At 44.4% G+C, this 16,931-nt stretch overlaps 1 protein-coding gene across 7 annotated transcripts in view; it reads right to left on the bottom strand.

Annotated features, from left to right (window-relative positions):
* CYLD (CYLD lysine 63 deubiquitinase) overlaps positions 1-16,931 on the bottom strand; it is a 516,546-nt gene that overhangs the window by 241,198 nt on the left and 258,417 nt on the right. For 5 of the 7 annotated variants that reach the window (XM_086945164.1, XM_086945166.1, XM_086945165.1 and 2 more), the window contains exon 7: positions 8,820-9,199. In XM_086945164.1, the coding sequence (XP_086801290.1) occupies positions 8,820-9,199 (380 nt within the window). The remainder of the gene's footprint in view (positions 1-8,819; positions 9,200-16,931) is intronic. The other 2 variants (XM_086945167.1, XM_086945162.1) reach the window with 1 other exon arrangement.

Below are 16,931 nucleotides of genomic sequence, written 5' to 3'. Positions count from 1 at the left end.
CTGAGATCTCCGCATGGGTTGAAACCACTGCCTGCGGAGGCACCACTGGAGTGCCCTCATGTGCCATCTTGCATTGTTGACCAACAGTATGAAGGAAGCGAACAGACCCAGCAGGCGCAAAACCTTCATGACTGGACAGCCGCCCAATCTTGAAACATTGGGATGATAAGCTTGGATGTCTAGAATTCTCAAGGAGGCGGGAAAGCACGACTCCGAGTAGTATTCAGTATTGCCCCTATGAACAGGTTGCGCTGAGAAGGCATCAAGTGATATTTGGGTACATTTATCGAAAAACCCAAGTCGAATAACAGTTGAGTTGTTACCTGCAGTTGATGCAGCACCATCTCTGGGGACTTTACCTTGAGCAGACAGTCGTCTAGATAGGGGAAAATAGGAATCCACAACCTTCTGATATGCGCTGCTACCACCGCCATCACCTTTGTGAAGACATGTGGTGCGGATGTAAGACCGAACAAAAGTACCACAAACTGATAATGTTGAGACCCCACGGTAAAACAGAGATACTCCGGATGCAACATCAGGATGGGAATGTGAAAATACACATCCTGTAAATCGATGGACACCATCCAGTCTTCCTGCTACAGCGCCAGGAGAACCTAAGCTAGGGTCAACATCTTAAACTTCTCCTGCTTGAGGTAAAAATTCAAGATTCTGAGGTCTAGGATCGGCCTCAATCGCCTGTTGTTTTTGAGGATCAGGAAATACCGGGAGTAGCATTCCTGAACCCTTTACTGCTCCGGAACAACCTCTGTCGCTCCTTTCTGTAACAAAGACTGGACCTCTTGCTGTAGAAGCAACAGATGGTCCTCCGAACACCAGCTCTGGCGAGGAGGGAATGGAGGGGGAAACTCTCGGAAAGGAAGGGCGTACCCATTTTCTACATGATTTAAAACCCAAAGATCTGACTTAACAGATTTCCAACTTTGTAGAAAATAGGACACCGGACTTCTCACGGGTCCAACATGCTCTAAAATGGGGGATCTAGAGCTGCTTTCCTGTGGAGCCAGTTTGGGTGGCAGGAGAGGTAGAGGAATGGAGACTTGTTGGCGAGCAGCTCCCCACAGACGACCTCTACCCTTCCCTCTGAATGTTCTGTACAGGGGGTTCATCTGCTAATGCTGCTGCCGGGCACCAAAAGGAGGCTAATTCCCAAAACCCCAAAATCTTAGGCATCCAAAGCCCCTAGGCTGAGATTGCAAACCTAGAGACTAGCGGTAGCTCTGCTGTCTTTAAAAAGCTGTAGCGCTGAGTCCGCCTTGTGAGAACAATGTTGAGATTCCATAGTAGAGCAGTGGTATTACCCTTTTTTAAGCCTTCCACGAAGGTCTCGATTACTGGGATGGATCGCTAAATTCAGTTCCTTGGGATTTGGGTGTCTGATTTCTCCATGGCTATGTGTGAGGAGACTGTAGTTTAGGAGTAGTTTCTGATGTGGAACTAGTGACAGCTCCAACAGGGTGGTGTACCATGGTTGACAAGCCTAAGTGGGAGCTACCAGAATTCGTGTGAGAGATGTTTGCCTGAGCTTCCGAACAACCCAGGGACTGAGCGGGAGAGACAGAAAAGCATAGGCAAAGGCCAGGAAGCAGAGGTGCTGCCGAAGCCTTATGTTTTTTCAAAGTAGTTTGTGGCGGCAAAGGATCTTCGGTACTTAAGTCACTTTGACCATGCAGCAGTGCTTCGGCGTCAAGGTCAACCTCAAGTTCTGAGCCTGAATCTTGTTCAGAAAAGGCTTCCTCCTCCTCTGCCCACGATGCCTCTACATCTTCTTGGCTGGTGTCTTCACCGAAGATGTCTGGTATGTCGTTGATGCTTTGACGCTGCACTTCCCGAAGTCAAGACTGATCGATCGCGAAGAGTCTTCTTTGATCGAAAAGATCTGCAAACGTCACAATTTTCTTCCTTGTGCTCGGGTGACAAGCACAAGTTGCACACTTCATGTGAGTCGGTGCGCGGATACTTCATATGGCACCAAGGACAGAATTTAAACGGAGTCCGATCCATCGACGGAGAGCTAACCGAGCATGGTTAGGCCTTGAAGGCCGCCCACAGTGCTTTCCAAGAGAAAGTAGATTCCGATGTCGAAAACGATACGCAGAGAAGTGGGAACACGTAGGGAAGCAATACCTTCGAGGTAGGGAGGATTGCGTGTCGAGAGGAACCTGAAAAACGGTTTCGAACCGGAGCACAGTAATATACATCCGAACCCGATGGTGGAAAAAAAATATCTAAAAATGGAGTCGATGATCATGCGCACTATCACCGAAAGGAGGAGTCACCTTACCTCGGGACTAGAGTAGACTTCTTCGAAGAAAAACAACTTGCAAATACCCAGACCCAACACTAGATGGCAGGAGTATGCAAAGCATGTTTATCTGCAGCACACATGCCTCGAAATATTTATATATTTTCCATCCGCAAACATACTCCAACTTGGCAGAAGGATGCCTGGCTGCCAAAATAATATTACAGACTTCGAGAGGAAGGTCAAATGCTGTCAACTGCCACCCCTGAATCTCCACGCAGGAAATAGAAGATTCTCAAGATGGGGAAGCCTGAATAGAGGATTGATGCTCAGTTGGAGAAACTCGGTACTCCGTGCAGAGTCTGGGGGCCACAGGGATGAATTGGGCCTGGTCGGTCCCGATCTTCTTGAGAACTCTGGGCAGGAGTGGTATGGGCAGAAAGGCGTACAGAAGGCTCGAGCTCCACTTGAGATGAAAAGAGTATCCAAGCTAGAGGCATCTTGGTAACTCCAGCGCGCAAAACTGGTGACATTGTGCATTCTTGCCAGAGGCTAACCGATATAACCAAGGCTCTACCCATTGTTGAAAGAGACCTTGCCCCAACTCCAGATGAGATGCCACTCGTGATTAGCTTGGAATTGACAGCTGAGTTTGTCCTCTCTGGCATTCAGCGAACCTGCCAGATGTTGAACCACCAGGGATATCACCTGGTTTTTCAGCCAAGTCCGGAGACGCAGAGCCTCTTGACAAAGAGTCCACAACCCCACCCTGCCCTGTTTGTTGCATTATCACATGGTGGTGGTTTTGTCTGTGAACACTTGTACTAGTCTCCCATTGATGGAAGAAAGAAAGGTTTTTAATGCCAAATAAATCACTCGTAGCACCAGCAGGTTGAATGTCGAGTCAGGATTCCGCCCGAGATCAGAGTCCTCCGATCTCCACCTCTCCCAGGTTGCCGCCACATCCCAGGAGTGACGCATCTTTCATTACTGTGAGGTCTGCTTGGGGAAGGGAGAGGAGTCTGCCTGTGACCCAATCGTGATTTGTAAGCAACCACTGCAAATCCTGCGTAGTTCCCTATGCAATATAGACCATGTTGAAGAGGTTTCCCTGATGCTGCGCCCAATGGAACTTCAGGTCCCGTCGCATTTGCCATCTGGCATTCAGGATGGAGTAGGCCATGAGGCCCAGAAGCCACAGAGTCATTCTCACTGATTCCAGGATACAGACAGAAACATCAGTATCTTAGCCAGAATATCCTGGACTTGCCACTTAGGAGGACAGGCCCGAAATTGCACTTTGTCCAGAACAGCTTTGATGGCAGCCTGGGGTGAGTCCACCTTCAACAGCCTGTCGTTGAGATAGGGGAAGACTGATATCCCTGATCAGCGCAGATGAGCTACAACCACTGCCATCACCTTGGTGAACATCCGAGGGGCGCTGGTAAGGTCATAGGGGAGCAGGGTGAAATGAAACTGCTCGTGGTCTACCATAAACCGCCGGTAGCGCCAATAAGCAGGCAGTGTGGGAATATGGAAATAAGAGTCTTGCAAGTCCAACGCTACCATCCAGTCTCCCAGTTTCAGGGAAGACGGGACCTGAGCCATTGTGAGCATATTGAACTTTTCCTTTTTGAGGAAGTAGTTGAGGGCTCCTAGATCTAGGATAGGATGAAGGCCCTCGTCCAGTTTCAGTAGCACAAAGAAGCAGGAATAACAACCACACAGTCTACTTCATGTGCCGGAACCCTCTATATAGCTCCCTTGGCCAAGAAACGCATGAATTCCTCTTGAAGCAAAATAAGATGATCCTGTGTCAGCCGGTCATAAGATGATGGGAGGGGCAGTCTTGAAGGGGAAGAAGTAGCCCCTTCGGACTATCAGGAGGACTCACTTGTCCGGTGTGATATCGAGCCAGCGGTGGAGGTCATCTTGAAGGGCAAGACTAGGAGGGTGTGGAGGCTGAGGCTGCAGGGGGGGTGATGAACTGACCCCCTCTGGCTGCCCAACCCACTGGGATGGAACAAGCCACACCCTCGGCTGCGCTGAGGTTGCTGAACCTGTGCGGTCTTGTGGCTGAGATAGAGCTGGCACAGCAGAAAACCCTTCTGTAGCCACGAAAGTAGCGAAAGGCAGACTGGAGATGAGTGGTCACTGAGAGGCCCAAGTACTTGGCCGTAACCCACAAGTCCTTATACCGTTCCACGGTCATGTCTGCCTTTTTAACCAGGGTGGCGTCGAGCAGTCGCTCTGCCTAGTGAGTTGGTCGTGACAAGACCACAATGGACGGCAAACTTTGATGTGTTCCTCCCGTCTGATACTGCTTGGGAGAGGATTGCCAAGGACTCCTCCTGGACCTGTGGCAGCACTTAAACAACAGTTTCCAACAGGGTATGAGAATAGCGGCCCAAAAGCATTGGGTGATCACCGAGTGCATTGCCAGGCTGGCAGAAGAAAAAAGTTCCTTACCCCAACTGTCCAGTCTCCTGAATTCCCTATCTGGGGGAGCTGAAGGGAATGCACCATGGGGAGGAGAGGCTTGGACTACCAAGTGCTTCAGGGTAGGGTGGGTAGTGAGGAAGTTTGGATTGCCGAAGCAGGGCGATGGAGGTGGGCAACTGTTTTGCTGGGCTTCATCCAGGTTGCCAGTAGAACATCTGTAAAGGCCTTGTTAAAAGGCAGCAAGGCTTCCGAAGCGGAGAGACAGGGCTGTTGGACCTCTGTCAAGATATCAGTCTTGACTGCCAAAGAAGGGAGCTGGAAGACCCGCCCGCTCAATCTTCTATTTCTAACCCTTCAGAAAAAGGCAGAGGAAACGACCTAGGACCTGTAGGTTTTGTCTGCCTCAGTAGGAGCCAACCAGGCTCCAGGTAATCTGAAATTAGATGGTGCAGGGGAAAGTCTCAATGGCACGACTGGCATTGGTCTGGATCCATGAGGGGAGGGGTCTTCGGGGCTGGAGCTGCCGGAGCGGAACACAATTGAGCCCTCTCTAACACTGCAGGGAACAAAGGTGCACCGGTAGGGTCCGGCCATCCAAATAGGAGGCACATGGCATCATAAAATTCTTTAAGTTGGGCGGGTGTCGCCCGGACTACAGGAAAAGCGGGGAAGAACGGAGCTGCCTCGGGAGCAGGTTCAGAAGAATGAGACCTTGAGAGTGGGGGGGGGCGGGATTTGGGACTCCCCGAGCAGTGCCAGGACCTTCCTCTCAACCAGGACCGTGAACGAGACCTCATAGGAATCGTAAGATGTGGTGCCGAGTGCCGGGCCGCAAGTAGCTTTAGGGGTCATTCCTTCAAAGCTATCTGAGCCAAGGCGAGGCAGTCGGAGGACGACTTCAAGTTGTGCTTGAGCTCCAGGCACCAGGGGCAAAACAGGTGTGGCTCCTTCACCTACATGGCGCAGTGACAGGCATAAGACAGCTTGAATCCAGAAGTTTTCTTAGATATGATGGAAAAAAGTCTACTCGCCATAAAGGGGAGGGGGGGGGGTATGTCTTCAAAACATAAAAAAAAAGTCTGTCAAAAAGTGACAGAAGGTAGCTCTCTTCACGGATCAGCGCTTGACTTGTGCTGAAAGATAAGAACTGACGTTATGGAGCCTATATAGGAGATGTGGGCATCACTACGGCGACGACATCATCATGTAGAGCCAACTGACACCACATACAGGCGCGCAGGAGTGTTGCTTCGAAGAAAAATCTGGGAAATTCAAAGGTAAGGAATCTGCGGCTAGATGTCTCTTTCAGATGTATTATTTAAAGCAAGTATTCTCCAACACATGTCTTTGCCCTTTGAATACTATTTATTTTCAGAAACTAGGCCTCTTCATCAATGAAGTGCAAAGGCAAAATGTAAAAGTCCCAAATAAAACCTAGAACGTTACAAACCTGGAAACCATTCTCTGGATCATTTTGTCTTCTGTAGATGGAGCAGGCCTTAGCACATGTTTTTCGGGTCCTTTTTGTTTTCTACAGACCAATGAAGGCTGGTTGTTTTGATGAGTAATTCATCGGACAAACAGGAGAACACTCAACTCACACATTCACATACGCACACACACACACTGAAACCCATTCATTCACAAGCACACATGCACGCACATGCACCCACTCATTTATTCACAAGTACACACAGGCACACCTACTCTCAGCTATCCATTCACAAAGACACACATGCATATACTCACACCCATCCATTCAAACACAGCCATTCACAGCACTCACACGCAAATACATATACATTCATAATCACACACAAACACATACACATATATACCAAAACATTCAGAAAAGCAGTTACTGGGTTGCATGCATGAAAGTGGATTAATGGGTGGCAGGACAGAGCAGGAGGCTTCAGAAAGGGAAGAAGCAAAGAGAAGATTCCACCACCTTCTCTTATTGGCTAACCTTGCTACGAGACCGCCAATGACAGGATGACCTTTCCTAACTAGTCAAAGAGTGTGGTGGGATCACTGAGACTTGCTTATCCTACCCCACTCAGTGACGAGTTGGGAAAGAGTGGTGTAAGGAGTCATTGATAGACATTCAACCCTGGGCACTTCAAGGCTTAAACCTGAGTCACCCATGGCTGACTAGAAGTGCAGCTCCCACTTGTCATGAGGGAGGAGGTTCCTTGTAGGGCTGTGGTTGTCAAAGCCCTCATTGCTGATATATCTGAAGCCTGGCTAACCATGGCTCAGTCTGCCAGTCACTTCAGCATTAGTACATGTAAAGAGCCTCGATACTCTGACATAATGAGTGTCTGTAAGGCTGCCCTTTGTTTAGCTTCACAGACACTTGTCGTGCTTTGGGGGAAAGAGGTCTGGAGCCCCAGCACCCTTACTGACGGGCCACAACTACTGCAGACTGTAGGCATAAATATTAACCTAATAACATAAAATACCTCAAGATAACATCATAGTGAGTCATTCAAAACATTGCATTTGTAGACAAACTCAAATTACAATTTGAGAAAAGCAGTTAACTTGTTGCACACAAGTTCACAACAATTGTAATATGCATAATTTAATTTTGCCTGCCATCCTTATGTACTTCGGGTACATTCTACATAATTTATTTAACTTTGTCACCTTTAATTATTGATCGACTAGCAGTCTTGGAAAATGGTTTAATGTATCTGTTGCTGATGTCAGGGCTTTAGTGGCATATATGTATTTTTTTTCACATTATTGTCTGTAAAACAGAGCAACAAAAAATGTTTGCAACATTGTTGCATAAGACCTATTGAGGTAAGGTAAACTACCAACACGGGAATCATTCTAAAAAAGAAATTATAACATTTAAGTTAGTTGCGGATGTCCTTGGGTGACATCGTAGATAAATTGATATAAATTTGAAACAGTAAGGAGTTGAATGAATCACAAAGACCGGCGTAGATGCGTTTTAAATTTAGCAAATTATATTAGATTCAAACAGATAATAAATGATGGAACGCCAAGATAATGATAACATAGATAATACATTGACAATGTGTTGTCCAACAAAGTTTCATACTGTTGCTCCTTCACATTTGTCAATGTACTGAAGACCCACACTAGTGAAAACACAAGATTGTCCGTCTTTGTATTAAAACAAAACTTGGAAAGGTAAAAAAATAGCCCAAAGGAGAGATATTATTATTATTATTATTATTATTATGTATATTGTAGACCGGGCGGCTTTGTGCAGCTAAGATGTGTACAAGAATTGCCAAACCTTTTCGAGACAAAGAAAAAAACAGTCTCACAATTGTGCCCGACAAGAGATATGTCTGTCTTTGTGATTCATTAGACACTTTACTGTTTCAAATTTATTACAACTTCTATACAATATCACCCAAGGACATCCGCAACTAAATTAAATGTTATCATTTTGATTTTTGTATTGATTCCTTTGTTGGCAATTTTCCTCATCTAATTTTCGATAGCCAAGCCCACATAGGAATATGGAGTTACCCTTTTGCACACTATACAGACCTATTGAGGGCACACCAAGAACTTACAAGGGTTTATAACCTGCCCATTCCCTACTATTGATTGGCTTAATTGTCACTCTTATTTTCTTGCTTCATATTTAATGGCTTTTTTTGACCAAACCTGTCCATCTTGTGTTTGTCCGTGCCCCACAGCATAGACTCTTTATCATCTCTGTGACTTACTGGCTTCTATCCTTCGCTGATCAAATTTAGGAAGCTTCTGTTTTGCAATTATTTGATTAAAGACACTGGAATTTAGAAGTCTCTCTTACAAACAGTGTGAAATGTCTAGCCTAGCCATGAAGATGGCCATGGAGCACAGCCAGAAAAGATGTTGTTGGGTCTTTGTCTATCTGAATAATATAAAACAAGTTTATTGAAGAAGAAACTCTGTACTTTTGAAATGTGATTCTATGTTTATAGGCAGAGTGCATCTTCAAACGATCTTCATATCGAATTGCTCAACCACTGGATGTAGCATGCTTAAGAACTATCAATATTAGCACATATAAAACATAAAAGATACTAGAAATTTCAAATGAAGAACAGTTTCACATGTCATTTATATTAATTACCAGTTCCAGGCCCGCCAATACTTCATTTACCCCAGGTGGTTGACCAATCCAGCGAATCACTCCATAGAAGGGTGGGTTCTCTTTAACTTCAGCCAATGAGCCCACTTCTAAACCATGCAAGTTTGTGAGAGGCACAGGAGCTACCAGACTATCCTGGATTGAGGCATTGCCCAATTCCCCAATGACAGACTGAACAGATAAGGAAAGAGGTGTATGCCCCATTGTTCCATTTGTGCCTGACATTTTGGATAGACTGAAAGGGAGAGAATGGAATCGGTTTTCACTGGATATACTGTTTGATGTAGTTGGATGCAGAGGAGGCGAACTGTGACTGAATCCTGGAGATGTGTCTACAATAGATTTTGAAGGCTCATCAGCAACTATAAAAACAAACAAAAACAGAACATGAATGTTGGGATATTGCCAAAGAAACCACAATTATGGTTGTAACATTAGACCTTTAGAGTACATAGGGACTTTCGTATCATCTTCCATTCAAAATGCACTGTCAATGTATTATTAATTAGAAGTGCATGGTTTCAATGTACTGATAAAGCAACTGCCACAACAATTTATGTATTTATTTATTTATTTATTATGAAGTTTTATATAGCCAGACCCGGAGGTATTGGAGCGCTTCACAACCATTCAAATGCAAAGACCAAACAGACATTCACAGTAAGTGCAGTGCAGATATCGGCACAAGTGTCAAGAGTCCCGAAACAATATCAGGTATACACTTTGCGCATTGGAGGGAAAGTCAATAGTGTCAATGCATACTCGTAGTACCTTATCAAGGTGACCGTACAATTGGTATCCCACCCCCATCAGTGGGTATTGTCAATATCTCTTCTGTGTCTCCTGCCCTTTTGCTAGGGACCACTCAAGGAAAAGATTTTTGAGTTGCTCTTTGAATTTTGCGAAGGAGGAGATAGTTCTTATATGACGGGGGATAGCGTTCCACTTTTTGGGCGCGTTTCCCGCGAAGGAGTGGGCAACGGTTTTTTGTTTGCATGCTTTCATTGGGATGAGTAGTAGTGTGTTTGAGCTCCGGAGGGCCCTGGTTTGTCTGGCTTTTTTTTAATTTGGAGGCCAAGTATTCGGGTTTGCCTGTGTGAAGGGTTATGTGGGTGAGACAGGTTGTTCTGAAACTGGCACGCATTTCAACTGGGAGCCATTTTAGTTCTCTGAGTTCGGGTGAGATATGGTCAAATTTCTTCACTCCTGTGACCATTCTAGCTGCTGCGTTTAGTGTTGTTTTAAGGGATGCCAGGTGAGCCTTTGCTGCGCCTGACAATTTTGCGATCTCATAGTCCAATCTGGATAACACCAGTGATTGGGTAACTTGTTTAAGGTCCTTGGCTGGGATGAAAGGTTTTATTTTGTTCAATAGCTTTAAGTTCAGGAAGGCGCTCTTTGCCGAGATCTTAATGTGTTTTGTCATGTTCAGTTTCGGGTCTAAAGTGATGCCTAGTGATTTCACAGAATCCGTCAGGGTGATGTTACCGTCGAGTGTATCGATTGCAGATAACCATTCTGTAATTTGAGGGTTCTCTTCTTTGTTTGAGATGAGGAGTATTTCAGTCTTGTCTTGATTGAGTTTTAGGTGGTTCCTTGATAGCCAGTGTTGGACTTCTCTAAGCGTGTCATTGAGTCTCTGAATGTCGTCAATGGATGTGGTTCCCAGGTAGATCTGTGTGTCATCGTCATAAAGGTGAAAGGGGATGTTAGCTTTTCTGAGTAAGGTTGTGAGTGGTTCCATGTAAATGTTAAAAAGTTGTGGGGAAAGCACTGATCCTTGGGGAACTCCCTTGCTAACTTGATGTAGGTCAGACGAGCAGTTTTTGATTTTTATTCTTTGAGTGCGGTTGTGGAGGAAGGAGGAGAACCAGTGTAAGATCACCTCATCTAGACCTGCCCTTTCTTGAAGAGTCTTAATGAGGAGGATGTGATCAACCGTGTCAAAAGCTGCTGATAGATCTAGGAGGATGGGAAGGCAGCATTTGTCCGCATCCAATGATTTGTGCATGTCATCAATGACGACGAGGATCGCGGTTTCCGTGCTACATCCCTTTCTAAAGCCCGATTGGTTGGTGTCGAGTAGGTTGATGCTATCCAGGTGTTGGGTAAATTGCAAGAGCACGCATCTTTCTAGGATTTTAGCTAGAAGAGGTAGGTTTGAGACTGGTCTGTAGTTGTTCAGATCTTTTTTGTCTAGGTCTGTTTTGTTTAGCAGTGGCGTGACTTGCCCCTGTTTGAGGCATTCCGGGATGATGCCGGATTGCAGTGAACTGTTAATGATCTTCACCACAGCGGGGCAAGGGAGAGTTTAAGCTTTTTGGTCAATTGAGGCTGCAAAGGATCTAGAGCGTGTGAGGTAGGCTTAGATGTGGAGATCAGGTTGACTATCTCATCTGCATGTATAGGGCTGAAAGATTTCCACGATTTTGAAGGAGGTTTGTATGGGGCGTCCTGATCTCGGGCTGGGGGATCTTGCAGAGGGTATTGATGTTGATCTCAAGGGAAAGTTCAATTTTGTTGATTTTTTCCTCAAAGAAGATTGCAAAGTTATCACAATTCTTTGGAAGCTTGCATTGCGGAGGTAGCAGGCTAGGAGATTTGTGTCTAATGATGCTAAAGAGTTTTCTAGGCCTGTTTTTTGCGTTATCTAGTGTTATGAAGATTCTGTAAACCTTCCAAGGCAGCCAGTCAAAAGAAAAATCCTTTGATAGGCATTGTCATTAAACAGATCCAATTGGTTGCCACAAAACATCCCAGTCACCACTTGAAAAATACCATTCAGTTAGTTCTGGAAGCCATTTTCTAACTAACCAAATGTACTACTAGCTAATTCTACATATATACAGAATCCCATAACAGAATAGGACATAAACGCCCAAATAAACACAGTTCAATCAAATGCACATATTCTAGTCCTGTCTTGAAATAAAAGGAAGAAACTGAGAGTTATGCAATTACATTATTACAGTTTAAGGTATATTCAAGTAATTGAACAAAATAGACCGTTGTATGTAGCAAATGGAAAAATGCTTATTTTAAACACTTGTCAATAAGCCAACAACAATAAGAATCTTTAAATCTACCCGGCGGCGAAGAGCAATATAGCAAGAAACTGGGGATCTGGGGTGCTACCCACGCAGTTACAATGGGAGAATGATATGGACACAGCTATGGTAGCTGAAAAAGCAGTTTACACCCATCGGGGATGCCCCAAAAAATGGACGAGTATATGGGGGAAATGGAATGAATCCCGGGAGAATGTTTGTGAACCACCATGTACGTCTTTGACCCCTGAAAGTAGCACTTGACCTGAGGGGAGACCTTCTACTAAGCCTATACCGGTTAATACAAGGGTGAGGATGGGGTGATGTGAGGGAGGGATGTTTTTACTAAGGAACTAGAGATTGGAATGTATTGAGCAACCTTGTTATGTGTGTAGTGTCCGAAGATTGTATTGTACCATTGCAAATGGAGACGACTGTAGTTAATAGATGTATGTAAAATCCTGACAATGAAATGAAAATAAAAAAAAAAACATTATAAAAAAAAAAAAAGAAATTTAAATCTACCCGGTTTGAAAAGGGTCTCTAAATCTTATTAAAAAAGCAGACTATCATGCCGTTTAGTGCAGAAATCGATAAGCCACTGGGATTTTAGCGATGGGCTGGGATAACAGTATTATTAAATGCAAGCCAGAAAAAAATAATAACATGAACATAAAGAGGTACAACGAACCACAGGTAAACAAACATCAAATAAGGAATGCTAGGTTTGTCAAAAAAATAGAAGAGAAATAAAAAAACATTGAGACGGGGAAGGAAAGAAAAAAGGCAAGTGGAAAAATCTTTTTTCAAACACTTCCACAGTGGAAAATGTGAAAACCCATTTCTCCAATTGAAGCAATATATCCAACAGAGCTTGTTAATTCATGAGCAGAGATTACAGAATTAACATTCAGCAACTGGATTCAAAGAAACATCTGCTGCACTGGAAGTTTGAACATTTCAAAAGTTGCCAACCAAAACAGCCGAAGGTATGTGGAAAACCAAATTTAGCATGGTGAAATTGGATCACCAATATAAGCTAAGCATTTATTTGTAGGAAACTATCTTTCTTGCTTCGTGAATAACAATGCAATAAATGCATGCAACATTTCACTGAACTAACCCAACACTATAGTCTAGGACTTTTTGTAGTGAAGTGCCCCTACAAATACACTAGGAGAGTTTCCTAAAATCCAAGAAGGCAAAATAAAGTGATTTAACCTGCGATACTGATGCTCGCAAAAGAAAATATATATACACAAGATTTAATGTAATGTAAAGAATATTTGTAGAGCGCACTTCAACCCGCCGGGTATCCTGGCGCTGAGAGACTGAAAAGCCTGTTGCAGAGGGCAGAAATGGCATTATACTCTGGGAAAGAGCCAAGTTTTCATTTTCTTTCTGAACGGCAGAAGAGCTCCGTGGGTAGGTTATTCCAGAGCCTTGCAGCAGCAAAACTAAAAGCTTCCCCCCCCCCCATCCCCCACCCCGCCCCAGTTTAGCTCTTCTGACCATAGGTACATTCACCCAGTTAGCTGAGGAGCACCGAAGACAGCAAGTGGGAGCATACCAGCTGAATTTATTCTGCACCGGTATTGGCCCTAGACCGTGCAGTGCCTTAAACACAACACAGAGGGATCTGAAGTGAACCCTCTGCAGAATTGAGAGCCAATGAAGCTCCACAAGGGCCTGGGAGGAGGAGGACTGATGAGGCCTCATCAAAACCAGCTTGGCCGCTGCATTCTGGATTCTCTGCAGTATCCCAATTAGATATTTGGGGGACTCCAGCAGCAAGGCATTGCAGTAATCTAACCTGCTCATGATGACACTTCTTACTACCAGTGCCTGAGTATGTATAGGAAGCATAGGGAGGATTTTCTTGAGGGCCCTAATAAGGGAAAAACAGCTCCCAACGGTCTTATTAACTTGTTTTTCCAAAGTCAACTTCTCATTAAAACAGATTCTCAAATTGCAAACCGACCTAGAAGGTGCCAGCGGGGGATCGGCAGAAGTAGGCCAGAAGTCGGCTGGGAGAGGATATGACACTCTCCCACCTACAATATAAAGGAGCTCTGTTTTATCTGCGTTAAATTGCAGGGAGTATACCACGCTCTGCATACATGGAAGTTCTCCACAGTGGATGACTGTCCTCCCTCCAAGGAGAGAATAAGCTGGGTGTCATCCGCATAATTTACCAGGCCTATGCCGTGGGATTTAATGACATCCACCAAGGGGCGCATATAGGCATTAAATAGAATAGGGCTGATCGCAGAAACCTGTGGTACACCATGATGTATCTTGGTGAACTTAGACTGAAAAGGGGAAAGTGTCACAGCCTGACATATGTCAGACAGATAGGAATGAAGCCACTTCTGAGCCAGGCCCACTACCCCCACTCCTCCCAATCATTCTAGGAGAACCTTGTGATTGAATGTGTTGAATGTGGCGGACAGGTCCAACAAGATCAATATAGGAGAATGACCCTTGTCTGCACACAGACAAAGATCGTCCAACACAGTCAGCAAGGCAGTTTCTGTCCCATGTCCTGGGCAGAAGCTGAATTACACGTCATCCAGTAAATTAATTACCTCCAGAAACTGGGGGAGTGCCCTGCTTACAAGGCGCTCAATGATCTTCACCGGGTATGGAAGGAGTGAGGTAGGCCTGCAATTTTTAAGACAGGCTGGGCCAAGCGACGTTTTTTGTAATAAGGGGGTTACCACTGCTTGCTTCCTACAGGAAGGGACCATCCCACTACCCAGGGATTGATCACATAGCTGTCTTAGCAGAGGGAACAGCTTGGAGCCTAATGCTTTCCAGATCCTATAGGGAAGAGGGTCCAGTGATGAACGGGATGAGATCCCTAGAGCCATCCGATTAAAGTCCTCCATCGAGGGAAAATCAAAATGATCTAAGAGAGGCCACTGATCCGAAGCTTTACTCAGTCCCTTCCAGTCCTCCTTCTTATCCTGTGGGGGACCACTAGCCCCATCAACTGTGCTATCACCTTCCAACCCTTCAATGATTTTGCAGATCTTATCTTTAAAAAAGGCAGCCAGACTATCACAAAGTTCCTGCGTAGGGAGGATCTTATTTTTAGTGCAAGCGGGGCTGGCGATATCATTTATTATTTTGAATACGCTTTTGGAGCTGTTGGGTCTGCAAAATGATGAATGCAATGAAAGAGTGCATGCAAACCTGCAGCGCTATTATGTAAAAAGACTGTGTAAGATGGCTTCTGAGGTGGTCCCTTCTCAGACAAAGCAGAATGCTCACATCGTAAACTGAATGTAGTGGGCAAAGTGGCATTTGCAGAAGGATAATGAGCTATGCACAAACAATATGAAACATTTTGTACAACTGTGGAGCAGTCCTACTACAAGCCAGAGTCAATTAAAAGGAAAATACAATATTAGACCATAATCCAATTAATTAGTTCAGGAAGTACAGGTCAGCGTGGACCCCCCTGAATCAAGGATGGAATGATGCTATAGCTGCTGCAACGTAATTAACAAAACTAAAAAGAAGAAGGTAAAACATAACTTCTCTGATGAACACCACAAGGTGTTTCCTGTGAGAATATCGATTGTGTTAAGTATTTTGAGCACAATTTGCCCACTTGTTTCTTCAGCTCTCTAACAAAAGAAGCATGCAGACCACTGGAACCTTTAGAAAATGTTTCAAAAGTCGCTGGTGATTATCTGCTAAATATTCTAAAATATGTGTTGAAACTTAATATATAAAGGAATTGTCAGCAGTGAATATAAAACTATGGCCCTTATCCATTTCTCTAACTGTCATCTCCTTAATACCATTACATGGCTTCTGGTCTTTTCCATGGTAAATGTGACAATAATTTGCTTAAAAAAACAAAGCAATACTTAGTGATACTTACCGCTCTTCAACCTCTCTCCTACATTCAGATGATCAGCTGTGTCTTATCAAACAGCTCTCTTTGCATGGACTTCAGCAGAATGGCCAGTTAATGGCTATAGGCTACCAGTCTTAAACAACACTCAACAACAAGGCAAAAGATTTTGATTTTGGTGACAGGCAGGCTTGCTCTTCTGCAGGATATAGTACTGTCTTGTACAGGATACAAGTTTATATTATCAGAGTAGTAACATGAGGGAATCTGTATCAGAACCTCTAATGAAGCACTGTTAATGCTTACGCTCTATGAAGAGAGTGGACATCAGAACCCTTGAGCTATATTATTATTACCTCACACCTGTAGAACTATACATTACATTACAATTCTAACATAATAGGTTCTCAGTCTAGAGCGCTCTTTTCACACAGTAAGGCAAATTCTGTCTTGTTAAGTTGGTGTAGAAACATAGAGGATAACAGAGGAGATCCAATTACCAGAAATACAATATTAGATGAGCCTCTTACTTTTAAATATTCTATGGACTCCAACTCGGATCGGCTAATAAAAAGAAGAAAAAAAACTGACAGTCATTTTAAGGTGCGTGCATACAAAATGAAGTGGCTGGCTTTGACATTGGCTTTTTTTCTTTTCAGCCATGCAGCACAGCATCAAGGAATCCTGTACAACATGGCTAAAAACACTGACAAAGTTAATAGGTTTCCTATGCAAGACCTACTGCTTTGATAATGCTTGTTTATCTTGTGCATTCCTGTAGTGTCTGCTCTCTTTTGATCTAGTAAAAGCATTCCAACTGGGTAGCTGTAGTAAAGAGGCTGGAGGCTTCTTTATGGCAAAATGCTTGAAGTTTATTCACAATTTAACAGCACCCATAACCAGACGCCCCCGCTGTGCATCAGGACTCCAGACAACTGACTAACGTTGTCAGAACCCTGGGACACACCGAGCAGGGTCCAATTATGGAACCCTCTTTAACTATACACGAGTGGCATGGGACATCTGAATGGCACGGGACATCCTTGCGCCGAACCCCAGCGCAAGGATGGAGTAAGTACACACTACAACTTCTCCCTTTCCATAAGGAACAAAATGAAAAGTGCAAAAACATAAGGCAAGAATAACAATGTGAAGTGTAACTACTTCTCCCTTTCCATA

The sequence above is a fragment of the Lissotriton vulgaris genome, chromosome 12 (assembly GCF_964263255.1).
Source record: "Lissotriton vulgaris chromosome 12, aLisVul1.2, whole genome shotgun sequence".
Taxonomy (NCBI): Eukaryota; Metazoa; Chordata; class Amphibia; order Caudata; family Salamandridae; genus Lissotriton; species Lissotriton vulgaris.
The sequence above is the reverse complement of the archived record's forward strand: the minus strand, read 5'-3'. Positions and strand labels throughout refer to the sequence as shown.